The sequence below is a fragment of the Python bivittatus genome, unplaced genomic scaffold (assembly GCF_059951505.1).
Source record: "Python bivittatus isolate LINGU-HERP-01145 unplaced genomic scaffold, Pbiv_v1 ctg000070_np1212, whole genome shotgun sequence".
In the NCBI taxonomy this organism is placed as follows: Eukaryota; Metazoa; Chordata; class Lepidosauria; order Squamata; family Pythonidae; genus Python; species Python bivittatus.
In genome coordinates, this window is record NW_028277034.1 from 31,772,908 (window position 1) to 31,792,283 (window position 19,376).

A 19,376-nucleotide genomic window follows, 5' to 3' on the forward strand; every position below is an offset into this window, starting at 1 on the left:
TTAACCAAACATGCACAATCTTGGGAAAGGATATATTTGATTAAGGAATTACATACAGGTGCTATGTGTATACTCCTGTGTGGTTTTGAATCCAAAATATTTGACAACTGTATATGATATCAACATTTTACTGGATAAACATGCATAATAACAACTGCAAGACTGTCTGAATTTCACAGATTATCCAGAGCATTGTAATTATGAGGGTGAAACAGTCCATTCTGCTCTCATAAGCTTACTGAATTAATTTTTGTAACTGAATGGCAATTTTAGGAGCAGCTCTGAACACAATAACTTCTATGATAATATATTCATTTCTGACATTGCTTTTTGTATTACTTCAAATACAGTGGGCCCATCATTCCATCACAAAGAAGTATCTTCTCATGATACAGGCGCAGCATGTACATCTCTACCAAAGGTCATATTTGGACATAGGAAAGAGTGCCCATTTCCTGCATGTTATCCATTTAACAATTGGAAACAAAGGATGAGGAAATATTTCTGAACCTAACTTGCCTTACACATATTCCCTCAAGCTTCAACATCCAAATGTAACTAATCGTACATAAAAGTAATTAAAATGCCACCCACAAGCACAAGTTGCAACTTTGATCAACAAAAATATCTTTTCCACTTGAACAGGCAAATGGCAGTATACCATTTCCTAGACAGGAAAACAAAAGATGATACACACTTTTCAAAAATGAAGTGCACTGACAAGATTTTATAGAACATGTTCACTAGTGAATGGGCAGTCAATGAATTGTAGAAATGATTATCTGCTAGTGCTTCTAGGTTTACCTACAAATATTCTAAATAGCCAGCAAGAAATCATAAAACAGGATATACACTGGTACCTCGAGTTACGAATTTAATCCGTTCCGTGACTCTGGTTGCAACTCGAATTGGTCGCAACACAAGGCAAATTTTCCCATAAGGTTCAATGTAATTACCGTTAATCTGTTCTGGCGTGGAGGACAGGGAGGCGGCTATTGCTTGGAGGGAGAGTCAGGGGCAGAAAAATGGCCGCGGACCACGTGTCAGGGGCGGAAAAATGGCCACGGACCATGTGTCAGGGGTGGAAAAAATGGCCACGGACCACATGTCAGGGGCGGAAAATGGCCGCGGACCACGTGTCATGGGAGGGAAAATGGCCGCAGATCCGGTTCGTAACTCGAGGTGGTTTGCAACACGAGGTAAATTTTTGGGGCTGGAGCTGGTCGTAACACGAAAAATTCGTAAGCAGAGGCGTTCGTAACTCGAGGTACCACTGTATAGGCTAAATGGAAAAGCTAAGCTCACAGCAAGCAAACAACAGTAATCGTTCAAAATCTTCCCAAGTAATCCCTAGGAAGTATTACTGTGGATTCCAATTCTTACTTTTATTGCTACAAAGATCAGGATTCTTTTTCTTATTTACATGGACCTTAAACCCACAAAATAATAAGTTTGCATAAAAGCTGCACACTTGATTTTCCTCAGGGAGCTTAATGTGGTGTAAACAGCCTCTTTCCTCCAATATTTCTCCACAACATTCCTATGAGATAGGTTGGGCTGGGAGAGATTGACTGGCCCAAAGACTCTCATGAGCTTCCATCCTTAAGGATGAACTTCAATCTGGATCTCCCCAGTCTTAGTCCAGTCCCTTAAACAATATACCACACTGGGTCCCCTTTGTGATTTCCTTTTGTCAAACTCAGGGGGGAAAAAAACGGAAATAGACTAAGTATATTGACTTGGTGCTAGCCAGCATGATTTCTTTGAAACCACTCACACATTTAACAGAAACAGAGCCATCCTGTTACACTAGTTCATGTCAAGAAGGATAATGAGATGTTTATAAGAATGCTTTTGGAAACAACAAAAGAATGGATGCCACCTTAAATCTATTTTACCGTAAGCAAGTTTCCATTTTTAAGCAACAGCAGGCAGTATGGGCAGTTTATTATTCAAAGCTAGAAAAGCTCATCTTCTTTAGCCAAACATCTTATAGAAGTTTCTCTGTAGATGTGACCCAACCTTATAAGGATTACAAGAGGCAGTTGTAATGGTGAAAAGGCAATGGAGACACCTGCATGCTATCTTGTCCTCTGATATATTCCACACCAACAGTAGTACCACTAACTGAGAATCCTACCCATAATAGCAGTAACATCTGAATAGGCAGGGAAAAATAGTCATTTTGTTCCTTGTTTAACGAGGAAACCTAGCACCACAACTACCACTCCGCATCTACATATTGAGGTCAAAATTCTGAGCTCAATTTGATTGCTATAATCTATAACAATTATAACATGGCTCAAGGCTGATCACCCTTTAAAGTGGTTCATCTTTTTCAAAAGGATAAAAAGCACTTTGTGCTGCTATTTCCTTGGCTTATTCCAGCTATTTCCATACCTTTTCTAAACCACCTTTTTACACTCAGAGAATTTAAAGAAAAAGTGTAGACTCTACAATTCATAGAGAACTGAAGACCCCAAAAGCTTACACCATAATACTACATAGTTGGAAAATGTGCACTCTTCTCTTTGTATGTTCATTTATTCACTTTATCAGCACTGCTAACAGGCAACTGCTAAAGCCTTCCAGAAAAAATAATGAATTCACCTCTTTCTGTCTCAAGTATGTACTATTTCTTTTTTTTTTCATTTCATTCTGCCTTGCAGCGTTTTTCTGTGTTTTCAAGTCTGTAAAATGTAGTCAGTAAAATCTTAAAGATAAGTCTTAACATTTTTAAACTCACTGCTTCCTTCCGTAAAGGAAACGGGCCTTCTCAGTTTTAAAAAATAAGGTCGTATTTATAATCCACCCTGCTCAAGAACTATAAGCAGCCTTAGAAGGCTAAGTTTATAATGAGATACTATATTTGGAAGCCTACATTGCTAAGCATTTTGTAACATTTGACACTGTTTATTTCATTCACATCCTCACTGCCTCCTAATTAACTCGTCATGCTATGTTGTATTTTTTTAATCAATTGGTGGTCTATCGTTATAAACACTTTGTAAAATAAATATTTTCTGGGTAAGTAATAAAAATAGCCATTTAATCCTAGAAAAATATAGACTGGTTTTATTAAATGATTGGTAGATCAAGCAGTTCTGTGCTGAACTCAGAAAACATTGTGTTCTACTTCGGAAGTTCAACTACAGCTAGCAAGCTAGCAAACAAATGGTTGATTTAAAGTAGATGTTCTCATACTGCATAGTAGTTAAAAACCTAGTACTGTTTCCTATTTTCCCTCTCCATTTAAAGAGCTTCAGAAGATAGCATAACACTCTTTATTCATAAAAGACTCTGCTCAGGGCCCTCAAAAACAGTGTTTGATAGACAAGTTTCCACTCATGGGAAGCACTACCCTAAAGCAAATCTTCTAAACAAAATCACACAAGTAAACTTGGACAATGAGTGAAGTACAGTAAGACGTGGGAAAAGACACAGATATTTAAGTATATGTTTAGCGAAATTTACAAGTTCTCTTTTTAATCAAATTTCAGTGCAATGTGCTTTAGACTATTATGTTGCACAATTACTGTTCAACACCTCAAAACCTAATTCATTGCAAAATACAGCATTACCTGCAGAAATATGGACAATTTCAATTAATGAAAAATCAACAGACAGCATCTTGGAAGCATCAATTCTGTGCAACATATGTAGATTTATATAACATAGTGATATCAGGCACATATTATTTCTTACCTAAAAGTTACAGATAGGAAATAGGAAGGATTAACATTTTATACAGGGGTTTAAAAAAGCCAGGAATAGTATTTAACATAGTCCAACTTTTCCATATACAGTGGAACCTCGGGTTACAAGCGCTTCTGTTAACAAACTTTTTGGGTTACGACCAGCTCCGGCTGCAAAATTTTGCCTCGGTTTGCGAACTCCGCCTCGGGGTACGAACAGGATACACGGCCATTTTCCCTCCTGTGACACAGTCCGCGGCCATTTTTCCGCCCCTGACATGTGGTCTGCGGCCATTTTTCCACCCCTGACACGTGGTCCGCGGCCATTTTCCGCCCCTGACACGTGGTCTGCGGCCATTTTTCCGCCCCTGACACGTGGTCCACGGCCATTTTTCCGCCCGACATGTGGTCTGCGGCCATTTTCCCACCCGACACATGGTCCACAGCCATTTTCCGCCCCTGACACGTGGTCCGCGGCCATTTTTCCGCCCCTGACATGTGGTCTGTGGCCATTTTCCACCCCCGACACGTGGTCGTAGGGAGGGGGACTCTCCCTCCAAGCAATAGCCGCCTCCCTGTCCTCCACGCCAGAACGGATTAACGGTAATTACATTGAACCTTATGGGGAAATTTGCTTCGGGTTGCGACCAATTCGGGCTGCGACCAGAGTCACGGAACGAATTAAGTTCGTAATCCGAGGTACCACTGTATTGGTAAGAGGCATAATCATCTGCATAATTGTGCAGATAATTTTATTTCTTAGAGTATGATACATACCAAAAAAACATTAGTAAAACTATCCTTAAAGGTTTCACCTTGTGTCAGTTTTACTAATGCTAACATCAGGTTTACTATTTTGCAGTGTCAAAGCACACTGCATAACTTATCCCGGTGTTTTCAGATCTTATAAACATACTCTTTTTCCTATTTTTTAAAAATGCTCTTAACTCTGACAGGGTTTTCAGAGATTCCTTTTCCATGAAAAACACATTTACAAGTTTTAAACAAATGTACATGAAATCTCATCTACTACCACTAGATGTCAGCTCATTATAGTTGAAGAAATAGTATTTACTGAGCTATTTACTGAATTTATATCCAAATTTTATCTGATCTTGATGTATACTCAAAAAAGGTAATTTGACAAATATGCCACTATCTGACATTATTAAATACATTTTCATTTTAAACAAAATTTTGCTCACTTTATACACATAGAAAACAAGCAGAGTCTTGTGTATATTCACACCGAAGAAAGTAGGAACACAGAATTGTGGCTTGACATAACTTTCTATTCTGTTACAAAATCTATGCTAACCTGATAGCTTACAGACTCTTTAGTGAACAAACTGTGCCCAAAATAAAGTTTTCCACATATATTTTTCACCTATAGCCTGGATATATTGAGCCATGCTGTTGGTAAAATGCTGAACAAGAAACACAAGTTGTGTAAACAGGATACATTCATTCTGCTTCAGCACAGATCAAATTTCATTCAAGTGTTAAAACAGGATTCCAGTGGCTTATACACTTTTTAACTGATTATATTTAAATACTCTTCCACCCAGGATATCAAAAATAGATACCCATGCCTTAGTATATATACACAGATATTAATGATTTATTATTGTAAGTAGATAATGATTTTCTAACTTTTTCCACTAGAGCTGTTTAAAACTATGATAAACAGAAAGCCTTTAATGTAAGCAATATAATATAATATAATCACATTCTTGCTATGATATCTAAACACTAACAGAGTAAATGAAGTCACCTCAAGAACACCAATACTCAATGTGAAGTGTATTTAGCTTACCTGCTTCCTTGCACAGTGCTGCTAGGTCTGCTCCTACATATCCATGGGCACTGTCTGCCAGTTGAGTCAAATCTGTTAGCGTCAATGAATGAGGAGTCTTACTGAGAATCTTCCTCAAGATGTCTAGTCGATCTTGAGAATTGGGAACTCCAATTTCTATCTCTTTATCAAAACGTCCTGGTCTGCGCAGGGCTGAATCTAGTGCATGAGGGCGGTTGGTGGCTCCAAGAACTAAAAGTTGCCCTTCATTACCTTCCTAAATGACAAAACAGGTTTACTGTAAAACAGGCTTACTGTTAGTTGAAGAAATGAATAGCCATGTGGAATGAACATCTGGATAAAGTAAGACACATGTTTCCTTTTTAATGTAGCCATGATATTTCACAAAACATCAGAAAGGACTTCCCACTAAGTCCACAATCGAGAATATATGTAAAGGAATTTGGTTTACTTTACAAGGTAATGCTAAAGTTATAGAAAGTAATGACCTTACCTTCTAAAGAGTTATAAAAAGATTCGTTAAACAATTAAAGCCTCAGGGAACTTACCAACACAGATTTTACACAATTCTTGAAGTCTCTTTCAGAAAACCTCTCTACTAGCTTGCCCTTATTGCCACAGATTAAGACAACCATGGAAATGCAGCATTTTGGATCAGAGATCAAAAAGGTGCTCCAAGAAAGTGAAGATGCACACACTGCAGCTGTCAGTTCCTCCTTTAAAAAAGCTGCATCTTTTCCTAAGATCCCACAGTAGCCACATCATCCCAGGAAAATATGTCTTTGAGTTAAAGACCTGACAACATGGTGTGACAAGGCCTTTTCGTATGGGTATGGTGTCATGGCCTCCTTAACTCATACGTAAATTTTCCTGGGATCTCATGGCTACCAGGAGATCATAGGAAAAGACTCATCTTTTTTAAAAAGGCATGTGCACTCATGCCCATTCCAAAGTACCTGCTGGCTTCAGCTCCAAAGCACTGCAGATACTTAAAACAACCAAGGATGGCCTCTCCTCCATTAAAGGGAAAGCTACCTGCTGGGTTTAACTGGGGATCTAAGTAAATTAAAGATTTTAATAAGATATACTATTCACTATGGCACAGTTTCCAACCATAAAGCACTGCAGTGTCTTCACATAACCAGCTAGTTCTGGACTCAGCAATGTGGCTCAATCATGACATCTTCCATAGTAGGAACAATGTATTAGGCACATCCATACAAATATGCCCTGTAATCTTCCATTTCATAATCTGGGATCACCATTCAAAAATAAAATATAAATGACTCACAATATCTGGGTTAGTTTTCATTTTACCCCAAAGCATTCTGGGGCAGAACTTCCAGTATACATTACCGGCAGCATAAATGACACTGAAAACATTGCAGCAATTTATAACTATTTACAGAATATCATCTTATTAGCTAGAGATGAGAATACAAAGAACTGGATATATTTTAAATATCTTTCCTCCTATATAATTGCAAAATAGTATTCAGAGAGAGACAATTTGTACGCAAACATTATTTTTCATATATACCACTAAATCAATAATTCAACTTCAGAGTATTCAGCTCAGTCTACTTACTGATCCAATGCCATCCATTAGTGTTAACAATGATGCTACAATTCTTTTTTCAACTTCATTCTGGGCTTCTTCTCTCTTTGGACAGAGTGCATCAATTTCATCAATAAATATAATGGATGGTCGCCTTAAAAAATAATGGGAAATGACATGTTTCCAGCAATATACAAATTAAAATAAAAGGGAAATAATGGCATGTTTCTTATGGTATGCACATTAGAATTAATATGCACATAAGACAAAAAGGTAAAGACACCCTCAAATTAAGCTCAACCTCTAGAGACTATATGGGCATGTCCTAGTTTTCAAACCATTACTGCCTTCTTCCAGGATGTTTTTTTCAACCTCCCCATCTACAATCCTGTGATTTCCTGGTAGTCTCTCATCAAATTACTAACCTGGTCAAGCTCTGCTTAACTTTTTCAAGATCAGCCAAAGTCAGCTAGGTGCTGCCACCTGCTATGACACTCAATAATCTCACTGAATAATTCAAATATTCAACTGATAATAGTATTTCATGACACAGAGTAAGATAATTAGATGGTATCTTAAAACAATGTAAATTCCAACACTAAATAAAAAACTAAAATTTGGAATACATGCTGTTCAAACATCACAGTAATAAAGGAAGTGAGACGAGATCACTTATACAGTACTTCTTCAAAACATGAAAGCCAAAATGTAACCCCAGTGAAAATACAAGCCAAGATACAGTGACTATGAGAAAAGTCTGACAGACTGACATTTGTAAATTTCTACCAATTATCTTGGCTTACATATATTTAAAAAGGGTAAGCAGTATGATCCCTATCAGCACCAATCGGCCTGTAGATATCTCACTGATGTCCACCAGCCATGCTGACCCACATGACTTAATATTTTCAAAAATACTATTTTAACCAAAAGTAGTAAATGAGAATCTGGCATTCAGCAAAACAAATTTCAGTCTTTGGCCTCATTTTTATTTAGAATAATGCCTCTGGACTAAGCCCCATGTTCATTTTTTAGAAATGTTGGTGGATGTAGGTCAGTGCTTTCTTTGGAAGAAGCTCCATCTGCCCAGGAAGAAAGACAAAGCTATGTTGAAATACTAGAAAGCATGCTCTGGAGATAGAAGAGTTGGCAGGGAGAAATCTCAGCAGTCTGACTTCCAGGGAATAAACATTTTGTGACTGAACATGCCAGCCGTTTTTAAATAGGCAAGATGCCTCTTTTGGCAGCTATTTTACGAGAGAGCTCACAAGATTCCAAATGTGCCCCTAGAGCTAAAAAGTTACCTACTCCTAGGTTAAACCATAACTTCACTGAAAGAATACAACCATACCGTAAAGTTGCCTCAGAAAATATCTGTCGCAGCTTGGCTTCACTTTCTCCATAAAATCTACAAGAAAATCAAACACGATTCAGTGACAAAAGTCTGACTGCTCTTACAGTTCCCTACATGGGTACATTATTGTATCAACATCTTGCTATAAATACATAATCAATCCTTCATTTCCATTTACAGATATAGCTGTATCCTATTTGCGGCTCTTGGGTAGCAAAGAGGCCCTGTATTTTAAAAATAGCAACAAGTGCACCTCAAATTGAAAAGTAAATAAAGCAAGGCTGAAATTAATCAATGAAGGGGACTTACTTGCTTATTATTTCTGGACCATTAATTGTAGAGAAGTGAGCTTCAACCTCATTTGCAATTGCTTTGGCTAGCAATGTCTTTCCTGTACCTGGAGGACCATATAATAGCACTCCTCTTGGAGGTGGGATTCCTTCAGTCACACATAGAGTAAACAGCAAAAAAATTGCATTTAATTCTTCAATGTTGTATGCTTTTAAAAGTTCATAATCATGATAATAATAAAATTATCCCTATATTGACACCAAATTACTGATAAAATACTGTATTATATATGGAGTATGTCATGATTATTTTTAGAAGCATCCAAAATGGCAGTATTCTAAGGAATTGTGTGTCAACAGCACAATTTTTGTTACTAATAGCCATTTTAAACACACTTTACATTTGTGCCTTTTAATGTAAAATAATTCAGAAGATGCTCTCTGTAAACTTTTAAAAATTTCATTAGTTTTTAAAAACTGCATGAGAATCATTGGGAGTTGGGCAGCATACTGTATAAATTTAATAAATAAATAACGTAATAAAATAATGCTGATAACAGAGTATTCTAACAGCCCTGCAATCAGAAATGCAAATATTATGGAGTGAACCCCATGTAAAATAGTGATAAATCTTTCTGGAAAATAGAACTGCATAACTATAATTATATGCACACTAACTTGAACATAGTTCATCTTGAATTTTGTGTAACACACTTTTGTAGGAATACTTCAAAGTATTTCAGCACTGATTACTAAGTCCCGCTGATCTGTATGACAGCATGGCTACGATGTGTTTACTGAAACTGAATGAAATGAAGGAAGCTTAAAACTGCTTAAAGGTGGGTACTCCAGAACCTCCACAGACCCCATTTTTGTAGCCCTCAGAATAGCAAGTCAACAAAGTTTGGTGGTATGATTTTCTGTATGTTAGGATGACAAAAAGGAGCAATGCTCCTATTTTACATTTTAAAAACTCTTATCCCATTTTGTCCAACTGATACAAGTATTCAGGTGTGCTCCATTTGGAAGTATCACCATTTCACCAGCCACACTTCTGTTCTGAATGAGGACCCTTGAAACAGGAGTTAAACATGGTTGAGTGTCTCACACAAAGCACTGAGATTTTTCATGGGCACAAGATAGTTTACATAGAAAGATTTTGCTATCCTTCCCTCTACCTGAACCTTTAAAGAAAGCCTGAACAGGCAACTATACACAACAAACAAATTGGCAAACATTTAGGAGACTGTCTCCGAAGAGATGCTGCCAAACTCTAAGAGAAGCTTTTTGGAGGTGAAAGCAGGAAAACTATTGGAAAAGACTGATTTAGGCACTATCTCAATCCAACTTATTCAACAAACTATGGTTAAGCAAAACATGACAGAAAAAAGATTAAGTCATTGTACAGCATTTGGGCAGGTAAAACAAAATATCAAAAGCAGCATATGATCTGCCGTTTTAAAAAACCAAATACAGTTAAGCTGTGTCTTGCATTATTTGACAAAATTACCAAGTGAAAAATAGTAAATTGTACCAGATTTATATCTCATAGGTATCCTACCATATTTCCTAAATAGGTCGGGCTGCTTCAAGGGAAGTTCAATCATTTCTCTTACAGTTTTTAGCTGGTTATTGAGTCCACCTATTGAATCATAAGTAACTTTTGGTTCAAGATCGTATTCTTCTGTCACTTTGGCTTGTGGTTGAATGAAACTGATCCTAGTCCTTGAAGATATGAAGTAAAATGTTTCCCAATTCTGTGATAGTCCTGTTTTATCAGCCAAAGGTAGTTCTTCACCTGCAAAACCTTTCTCACCACCTTGTGATATAGTTGATTCAGAATGAAGATTAGAGACGACAGCCACAACACAATCAAGAATCTCTGGTGGATCCGGACTCAATTCTTCATGCCCCACAATATTTAAAGAATCGTTCACAGATATGCTATGATCCTCCTGCTTACATGGAGTACTGGTAGATACTTTATTGTCTGTTATTACTAGTTTTCCAAGTTCAATAGATAAATTGAAATGACTGCTATCTGAATTCTCCAGTGACAATTCCTGTGGTGTCTTTAAAACACCTTGCATTTTCAGCACCACACCATCCATTCCTTTCACCCTTGTAACCTTTAGGTCACAAGATCGGCCATAAAAAGTAATTTGCAGGAAGTTGCCTGGTAATACTATCTTTTCATCTGCAAAAAAAGAGATTAAGAAAACTAATTAGATTTCTCAAGTAGTCCCTGCTTAAAATACATCATATATCTTACACCATAAAATTATCTGTTAATAATAGCAATATATCAACAAACATAATAGCTTTCAAAACACAAGCAATGATCCTGGCGATCTAACTACCAGTTCTCAAATACATAAACAAATTAAAAAATGGATGCACTTTCTGTAGGCTTGACAACTTTTAACAATAAAATAATTGTCAGTCCTTCAAGAGCCCCCTGAAGCAAGAAATGAAATCAAAATGGGAATATCATATCCTCCCCTTATACTTGCTTTTAGCATCCAGAATTCATTTACTGTGATAAATGAATGTTAAGAAAATTAGACTATATAGCAAAGAAACCCAACAGAAATGTTCAGAAAGGTCAGTTTTAACAAAATATTCACATGAGTCTGCTTTGAGGTCAGAACAACCTATTTTAGAATAGCACTCTTCTTAAGAGAATATTCTACATACTTTTAAAAGCCAGCCTGTTCAAACTGGATAGTTACAAAGTTCCAAATGCAGTATTTTCCCCTATTCTTGATACTCTTAATCCAGAGTTAATGTACTGGATCTCTGTAAAACTCAGAAACCCAAAACATTTGGCTACAGGGCAGACAGAAGTTTATAAATGTTTAAGATCTAAAACAATAATACAAACCAGGAAACAAACTAAACCCATACCTAAGTTTCTTAAGAGGCTAATGGACAAATCTTCAGTACTGATACAGCCATCTTTAACCCTAAGAAAAAATAAATTAATTAATCCTTGTTAAAATCTGTTAAGTGTAATTTTATTTTTATTTCAAGAACACCAAATGTACCCCAATGTAAGAACTAAATCAGCCTCCTGCAAAGGTTATAGAAATGTCATACAGCAATCCCCATGCATAAATTTGTTACATGGTCCCTAGCATCACACATGGACTCACAGGGACTAGCTAGCATGCAGTCTCTGCAAATCCAATGCATAGAGTCTGTAAATCCAAGCCCTAAAAAATCTTCCTCTGTATAACGGAAATTACAAAACTAACATCAGTAGGGGGTGCTCTAAACTTGAAATTTATCTACCTACCTACCTACATGAATGGCAATTCTGGGTAAATGTCAAGCCAATCTGAAATCAAGGATGCAAACTTTGCCAATATTCCTATACTGATGATTCTTCTTTCCTTGACATCCCAATAAGACCAATAGATGTTTCACTTATATACTTCTGATTATTTTCTTTCCAAGACAGCCTCTGTTGCAGCCAGATTACTTTGATATAATCTTCCCGTCTTGGGTATCTGTCTGTCTGTCTGTCTATCTATCATATTTATATAGCCGCCCATCTCACACGAGGTGACTCTGGGCGGCGTGCAACAGTTAAAAAAATAAATACATAAAAACAATTACACATAAAAAACTGTAAAAACATACAAAATAGGAGGAGATAAAATTAATAAGGGAGCCATCGTAAAATGTCCCCGGTCCCCTGGGACTCCCAGGCCTGATCACATAGCCAGGTCTTGAGGGACTTGCAGAATGTTAAGAAGGATGGAGCTAATCTCACTTCTGGGGGGAGAAGATTCCACAAGGCAGGCACCATAATGGTCTGGAATTTCTCCTCAAGATAATTTTGGAAGCATTATCTGGGGAGGTTCTAAAGAGGAGATACAAGAAGAGAACAATCTAGGGAATTTACACAATGAGAGAATTTAAAAAGCCATCCAGGAAGCAAATGGAGAAAAGGATAGCATTCTTCAATAGTCAAATAGCAATGTTAATCTAGCAGAAGACTACAAGATATGAGACTCTGAAACCTGTCACCTTCATATCCAAAATGCAGAGGCAAAGCTCAAGAGATGGACACTGCATATCTTGTTCATTAGATTCCTCTCCTTCTATCTTGTTACTTACAAATTTATCTTAAACCCTAGAATTATCTGAACTATTTTACAGATTGCTGCCTTCCTGTTAAATAAATCTTGGTCCTTGTTTCATATGGTTTATAGTATAGCCACTGATTATTTTTTACTTGATATTTTAAGGCACAAGAACCCTTTCATGCCACCAGTGCTTGAACTCACATTCCATGGTTCTCTACACAGCAAGACTGCTTGTATACCAACTCAGTGACATCTAACCTCACCTCGCTGATGCAGATAACTGTGTTGGTGCAGAAAGTGAATTACAGTTAATCTAAGCCATGCCTCCAAATGAGAAGCATTCCAGTTCCTTACAGCAGTTCTAAGAGCAAAGTGCTCTGTGCTTTCCAAAGGGAATTATACTTTACAGAATTACACTACATATAATGCAATGAAATATCAATCAGAAGATCCAGTTTCAAGTGAACAATGAATGCTGATCTATCTATTCAGCAATTCAGATTTGATTCACAAAGGTATTCTCGAGCATAAGAGAGAAGGAACATAGCACAAATATACCTGCTCTTCATATCTGCCAAGGGATCTCAAGAAAAGACAAAGCTGCTTTAAAGTGCTACAACTGTGCCCCCACATGCTCCAAATATCCCTTTCAGAACTCAAATCTGAAGCAGTGCAAATCGCCTGGCATGCAGTACCACAGTTTAAAATGAGGAAAACTTAGGTCTTTAAAATAAACTTTCATTATGACCACACGAAACTCCTTCATCACAAAATTCACTCCAGGTCACAATAAATTGGAAATCTGAATATGGGCAATAATGTAAAATGCATGGATATCAACATACCCCAGCTTTACTTCCACTTCCTCTGCCTGAATTACAGCACCAGTCACAGGCTGGACAAAGACCACATCACCAGGTATCACTTTCAGATTCTTCTGTGTAATTGCACTTAAGCCAATTTTTCTACCAGGGAAGCCTCCAACAGGCCATGCCGTGCAAACCTAGCCAAAACAGTAGCAAATATAACCAACAGATAATCCATCTAGTGTTACCCCTTTCAAGAAAAATAAAAACCATTAGCTACTTTTAAGAAAAACAGCACACTGGTCTGTATATTGCATGCAGTCAATATACAATATATCTTGCTTTGGGCAGTAAGTTACACTTTGAAGCAATAGTTGGTACTGGCTTTCTGATGATAACTGGGACTTAGCATAATGTAAGAATGGGAATGTAGTGGTCTGTTTGTGGATTCCTAGCTTATTCTTGGTTTGTTTTGTACCCTGTCCAAGCCTCTACCTTATTTAATAGCTATAAAGGAAGAGTAGTTAAAAAAAAGGGAAACCTGATCAGGCATAGACAAAACACACACACACACACACACACACACAATTACTTTGCTCACCTCTAAGGCTGACTTAAGGTGTGTGTAGGATTTTTGTTGTTTTTAGAAAATAAAACACAAGTCAGTATTTGGATTTTAATGGCTTAGAAAAGTAAAATAACACCTGTATTCGTGGTCACTTAGTTCTGGGAAGGAGAAAGGATCCAGAAAAAGTGTCTTATCTATTTCACTGTTTGGGTGATGGAGGTAAAAATATATCGCGATTCTATTGTCAACTTAATGGAAAGTTGCAGCAATAACAAGATTAAGACATTAGCTTGGTAAGATTATGGATCTTATGTCACATGTTTCCTTATTCCTTCTATCTCTTCCTGCATCACAACCACTATTTTCTATGAAATTCCAGGAAAGCAAAGCCTTTTATTGGATCTAGTACAACTCTCTCATAAAGGAGACAGAATTACTCTAGTGAGAACAACATTTGTCCACTTACTGCTTAGCCTCAGTGCTGCTTCCCTAGCTGGGCAAAAGGAAGCAACATTCAGAGAGTAAGAGATGAAGGAGCAAGATACGAAGAGAAAAGAGGGATATAACAGGATGAGATCTATTGCACTACAAAACATACAGCATATCAAGGTTCTATTTTGAACCTTGATATGCATCATGATACAGCATATCAAGGTTCTATTTTTGTTGTTGTTCAAATAGATTTCAAGTATGGTTTTAAAATAAGTAAAGAAAGAAAAAATATATATCCATATAGTCCAATAAAAGAGCAAAACACAAAGCACTCCTACAAAAGGAAATAATGTAAATATTTTAAGTTTTTTAAAAGCATTCTCAAATGCTCTCTGATACAGTTCCTTCCCTGTGACACAAAATGTATATCCATGTGTATATATGCAGAGTGGGAATGATACGAACACATTTAAAAAGTGAAATCTACCTGAGTTCTGCAAAACTTATTATTTGGTTAAAAGTTTCCTGTGTCGGAATTCTTTCTCATTAATAGTGTTCCCACGTTATATTGTTTATTTTTATTAATTTTAATAAAAATCATATTCAAGGAGCAGTCAGAGTTCACCCCTCTCTTAGCTGCATAGGCAATGTCTCCATGCTTATGGCGTGATAGTTTAAGAAAGAGACCTAGCACTAAGTGTAATCATTTCCATATGAACTGGAACCTTGAGAGTATAGGATCTCATCTACAGTCACATATATGCAGATGTCCCTACTGAATACAATCATAATGTAAACACAGAGTAGCATGATGAGGAGAGAAAACAGCTCCCCCACACACTTTGTATCACATGTTGAACACATAACAGTAATACTTAAAAGGACTAAGATATACATCTTAGGCACCCTATTCTTCTCCGTAGAATTTTCCTGAAAAGATTATGCCACATCAGAAACCAAAATGTGAACTACCTCTAACTGATTCAGCAAGTATATAAACATCCCATTTGTATACACAGATACAGACACAAATGATAAGAAAACAATCACCACCTCTTGTTTGCCATTTTTACTGGTAAGCAGCACAGGACGCCCTATGCAAATATTTGCCAGTTTCATGTTGTTGAGTGCCAGTTGCACAAGAGATCCTCTGTACATTTTGGGGACTTTGTCATCTTCTAAAATTAAAGGAAAAAATACAATTAAACATGTAGTTGTCATTTGGTTCATCTAGAACCTTTATGGATAAAGTGTAAATTATCCCCCAAAAGTCAATATAAGAACAAACTATGATATGCACTATGATGTCTCTGATTTAGAACATAAATCATGCTTGGACCATTCAATTAACTATTGCAAGAAATGCAACATTATGTTTAGCAAACACTACCAATGTTGTTCTACCAAAGTTCTATTCTATGCTGTCCTGAAGATACTAAAGTGCAAGGAGAAAATGGAATCAACTCTGTCCATTCATTATACTTCTGCATTTTACATTACTGAGGGATCTGATATGGAATCACAGAGGAACAACTTCCAAACCATGGCTCTCATAAAAATACTGGGCCATGATGAATAACACAGTTAACTTTTAATAGAATGAATGAAAAATGTAATGTATGCTCATTCACTGTAACACAATTTATTGTAAACAAGTCAACATACTTAGTTACTATGCACTGCCCCCCTCCACTGCACTTGTGATCACACTAATCAACAAAAAGTGGCAGAATTCTTGTTAATTTCACTCCAACTTCAATATATCCCAAACTGGTAAGTGCTGCAAGCTGGCAGCATCCAGAGTAGTCCATGGAAGTATGCTAGATGACACTGTGGTAGGCAAAAGAACTCCATCATCACCCCAAAGTAATAATAACTATAAAAAGTACAGCTTCATGAATCTACTTGAGCCAGGAGCAGTGGACAGCCTATAAGGTACTCATTGGGAAACAAGAGCATGCTACTGATAGAATCCAACTCTTTTTCCCCCCCTTTTAAAGACAGATTTGGTGTCTTTCAAAAGATCACTATATGTTAGGGCATTATGCAGGCAGATGCATTATGCTGGAGGCAGGGGCCTCATCTCTCAAAGCAGCCCAAGTCAAAATGGCCATAGAGAACAGTGCCCAAGAACTGGAGGACAAGGCAGGGGAGATGCCCGAAGCAACCTAAAGAGGCAAAAAGGATTTTAGCATATCCCAGCCCCTGACCGTTATATCACCATAATTGAGAAATCACAGATAATTCACATGGCATGACTTGTGTTGGAAGAAGGACAATACTATTTAAAACTGGAGCAGCTAATTACAACTTTAAGCCACTGTACTCCTGAACTGGACTGGTGATGAGCTGAATGCAACATTGTGAGGATATCTTCTTTAAAAATGGCTAGCGAGGCAATTTTGGCTGTGCCAACAGGAAGTGAGGATGAGACCTACATTTGTACTGAATGAGTGCCCTAAATTTGTGCTCTGAAGAAGAAAACATTAAATTGCCTTCCGTCTCATGCATTTCCTACTACCTGCAACATTCAGCACAGAAATTAAAGAGGAAGCAATGATGTTACGGTTTGATACTAAGCAATGCAAAAGAAAAAGGATGATCACAAACAAACATGCAAAGCAGCATTTGGGAGCCCCTGAGGCTTAATGGTTAGGTATTTGATTTTGACGGGGATCCCCAGAGTTTTAAGCCCCAACCCAGCCCCCGGGCACACTGAATGAGCTACTCGGCATATCACACATATCTCTCAAGATAATCGCTATTATGTGATGGAGTGATGCTATAACTCAGGGTTCCTCAAGCTCAGCCACTTTAAGATGGGTGGACTTCAACTCCCAGAATTCCCCAGCCAGCATGGGGGGAATTCTGGGAGTTGAAGTCCACCCATCTTAAAGTGGCTGAGCTTGAGGAACCCTGCTATAACGGCTGCAAGAGCCACAGGCCTCTGTTGCAACAACTAGAATGGCTGCCCTATGGAGCATGGACTCCTTGATGCTTTCCCAACCTAGCCTACCTCATAGGCTTGTTGAAAGCACGAACGACCCCGCGAACCGCCGCACGCTACCAGCATCCTACCCTTATCCAGAAAGTCTGCAGCTGACAAACTCAGCCACGCGAGCTTATCTTGGGCTGCGTCCGGTTCGGCAAGAGCGGAGTCCTTTTCTGAAGGAGGCCGCTTCTTGCTTTTCCTCTTGGAAGAGGACATTGCAGCAAGTCAGCGAAGCTGCGAGGCTGAGCTAGCGCCACTTCCAGCGCATTTGGACCACGAGCGCGGCTTCTTCCCCGGAAGGCAAAGGCAGCTCAAAGAGATATGAAAAAGTTGAAGACCTTCAACTTTAGAGCGCCAACAAAAGCCGCTGCGTCTCCCCGCGGCGTTTTAAAGAGGCAAATGCCCCTGATCATAATCTTAGAGGGCATTCGGATTTTAATGAGATTAAATATCTTTATTTTTAGGAAGTTACGCTGGGGCATCTCTCTTAATTTTCCAAGTCTAGGGATGTTCATTGGCCGGGAGCGGATGTCGCTCTAATAATATATCTCTATGGATACCCACAGTTGCCGGTTAGCAAGCGGCTGCGTTCAACGTCGGAAGTCTTCCCGATACGCCGCATCTCTGGGCACACAGCCTTCGCTTCACTTCCCCCAATAGGAGTACGATTGCAATGCTCTCTCTTTCGTCACTTCCTGTCTAAACTTGCCATTCGTTTGTCCCAAGCAGAATATATGGCTTTAAATGAGACTAATTGCAGGTGCTAAAATCCCAAGACCAGCATATTAAATCATCTGATTAGATTCACTGTTCTTTGTGGAATGTGTTTCTGAGTAAACCCAAATAGTATTACATTCCTAAGTTTTAAGAGTATAACCGTATACTGTACGCTCTAATCTGAAGTGAATCTCGAGTTCTGCGACGCTTATTCTCAAATAAGTGGATATTATTAATTTTATCCCCTCCTGTTTTGTGTGCGTTTTTAATGTAATTGTTTTTATGTATTTTTTAATTGTTGCACGCCGCTCAGAGTCACCTTGTGTGAGATGGCGGCTACATAAATATGAGAGAGAGAGAGAGAGAAAGAAAATAAAATTGCAGCCCCGATCTTAAATATTGACTCAGAATTAATTTAACCTAACTATTTCCCCAGAGCTCGGTTCTGATAAATGGATAAAGAATTGCATTCGTGTTTTGCGGCGTTTGTTTTAGATTCGGTTCTCTTTTTTGGTCTGCCCGTTGCTGTTACGTTGCTTATTAGAATTGCAGTATATAAAACAGGCGTCGTAGTGCAAAACTTCCGTCGTGCGTGGAGTCTTTGGTGCTCTCTGCGCTTGGTGGTTTGCCTGCAGACGTTTCGTTTCATTACCCAACTCGGCTGATGATGTTACCAAGCGCTCCACAGTTCAACCCTGAGCTACAGATATTCTCTTCCTTATCTGTGTGTTAGAGGGAGAGCGCACCAGTTTAAAAGTCCAGCTGATTATCCTGTTCATAACCTCAGATACAGAATCTGGCAATACCAGTATATAGAAGGAAGTTAAAAAAAATAAAAAATCAGTGTAGGATATAAGACCAAATCTGGTGCCACCACACCGAGCAGCTTTTTCAGGCTGGCACCGTCTAGAAGCGTTGGACTTCAATTCCCAGAATTCCTAAAGACTGGAAAATGATGGGACCTAAATCTGACGTTTCAGAGATCAAGAGCTCAGCACTGAACTCTGAAATTATAATGTATTTGATTATGAAATGCATTTATTACATTTATGTG

The 19,376-nt window shown here is 38.0% G+C and overlaps 1 protein-coding gene across 4 annotated transcripts in view; it reads right to left on the reverse strand.

Annotated features, from left to right (window-relative positions):
- AFG2A (AAA ATPase AFG2A) overlaps positions 1-17,895 on the reverse strand; it is a 155,083-nt gene extending 137,188 nt beyond the window's left edge. For 2 of the 4 annotated variants that reach the window (XM_088132879.1, XM_088132881.1), the window contains exons 1-9: positions 17,692-17,895; positions 15,667-15,791; positions 13,653-13,810; positions 11,621-11,679; positions 10,275-10,910; positions 8,733-8,862; positions 8,421-8,477; positions 7,100-7,223; positions 5,512-5,767 (exon numbers count right to left, since the gene is read on the reverse strand). In XM_088132879.1, coding sequence (XP_087989005.1) covers positions 5,512-5,767; positions 7,100-7,223; positions 8,421-8,477; positions 8,733-8,862; positions 10,275-10,910; positions 11,621-11,679; positions 13,653-13,810; positions 15,667-15,791; positions 17,692-17,821 — 1,675 coding nt within the window. In that variant the 5' untranslated portion in view covers positions 17,822-17,895. Of the gene's footprint in view, positions 1-5,511; positions 5,768-7,099; positions 7,224-8,420; positions 8,478-8,732; positions 8,863-10,274; positions 10,911-11,620; positions 11,680-13,652; positions 13,811-15,666; positions 15,792-17,629 lie in introns of all 4 variants that reach the window. The other 2 variants (XM_088132880.1, XM_088132882.1) reach the window with 2 other exon arrangements.
- Between the last annotated feature and the right edge of the window lie 1,481 nt (positions 17,896-19,376).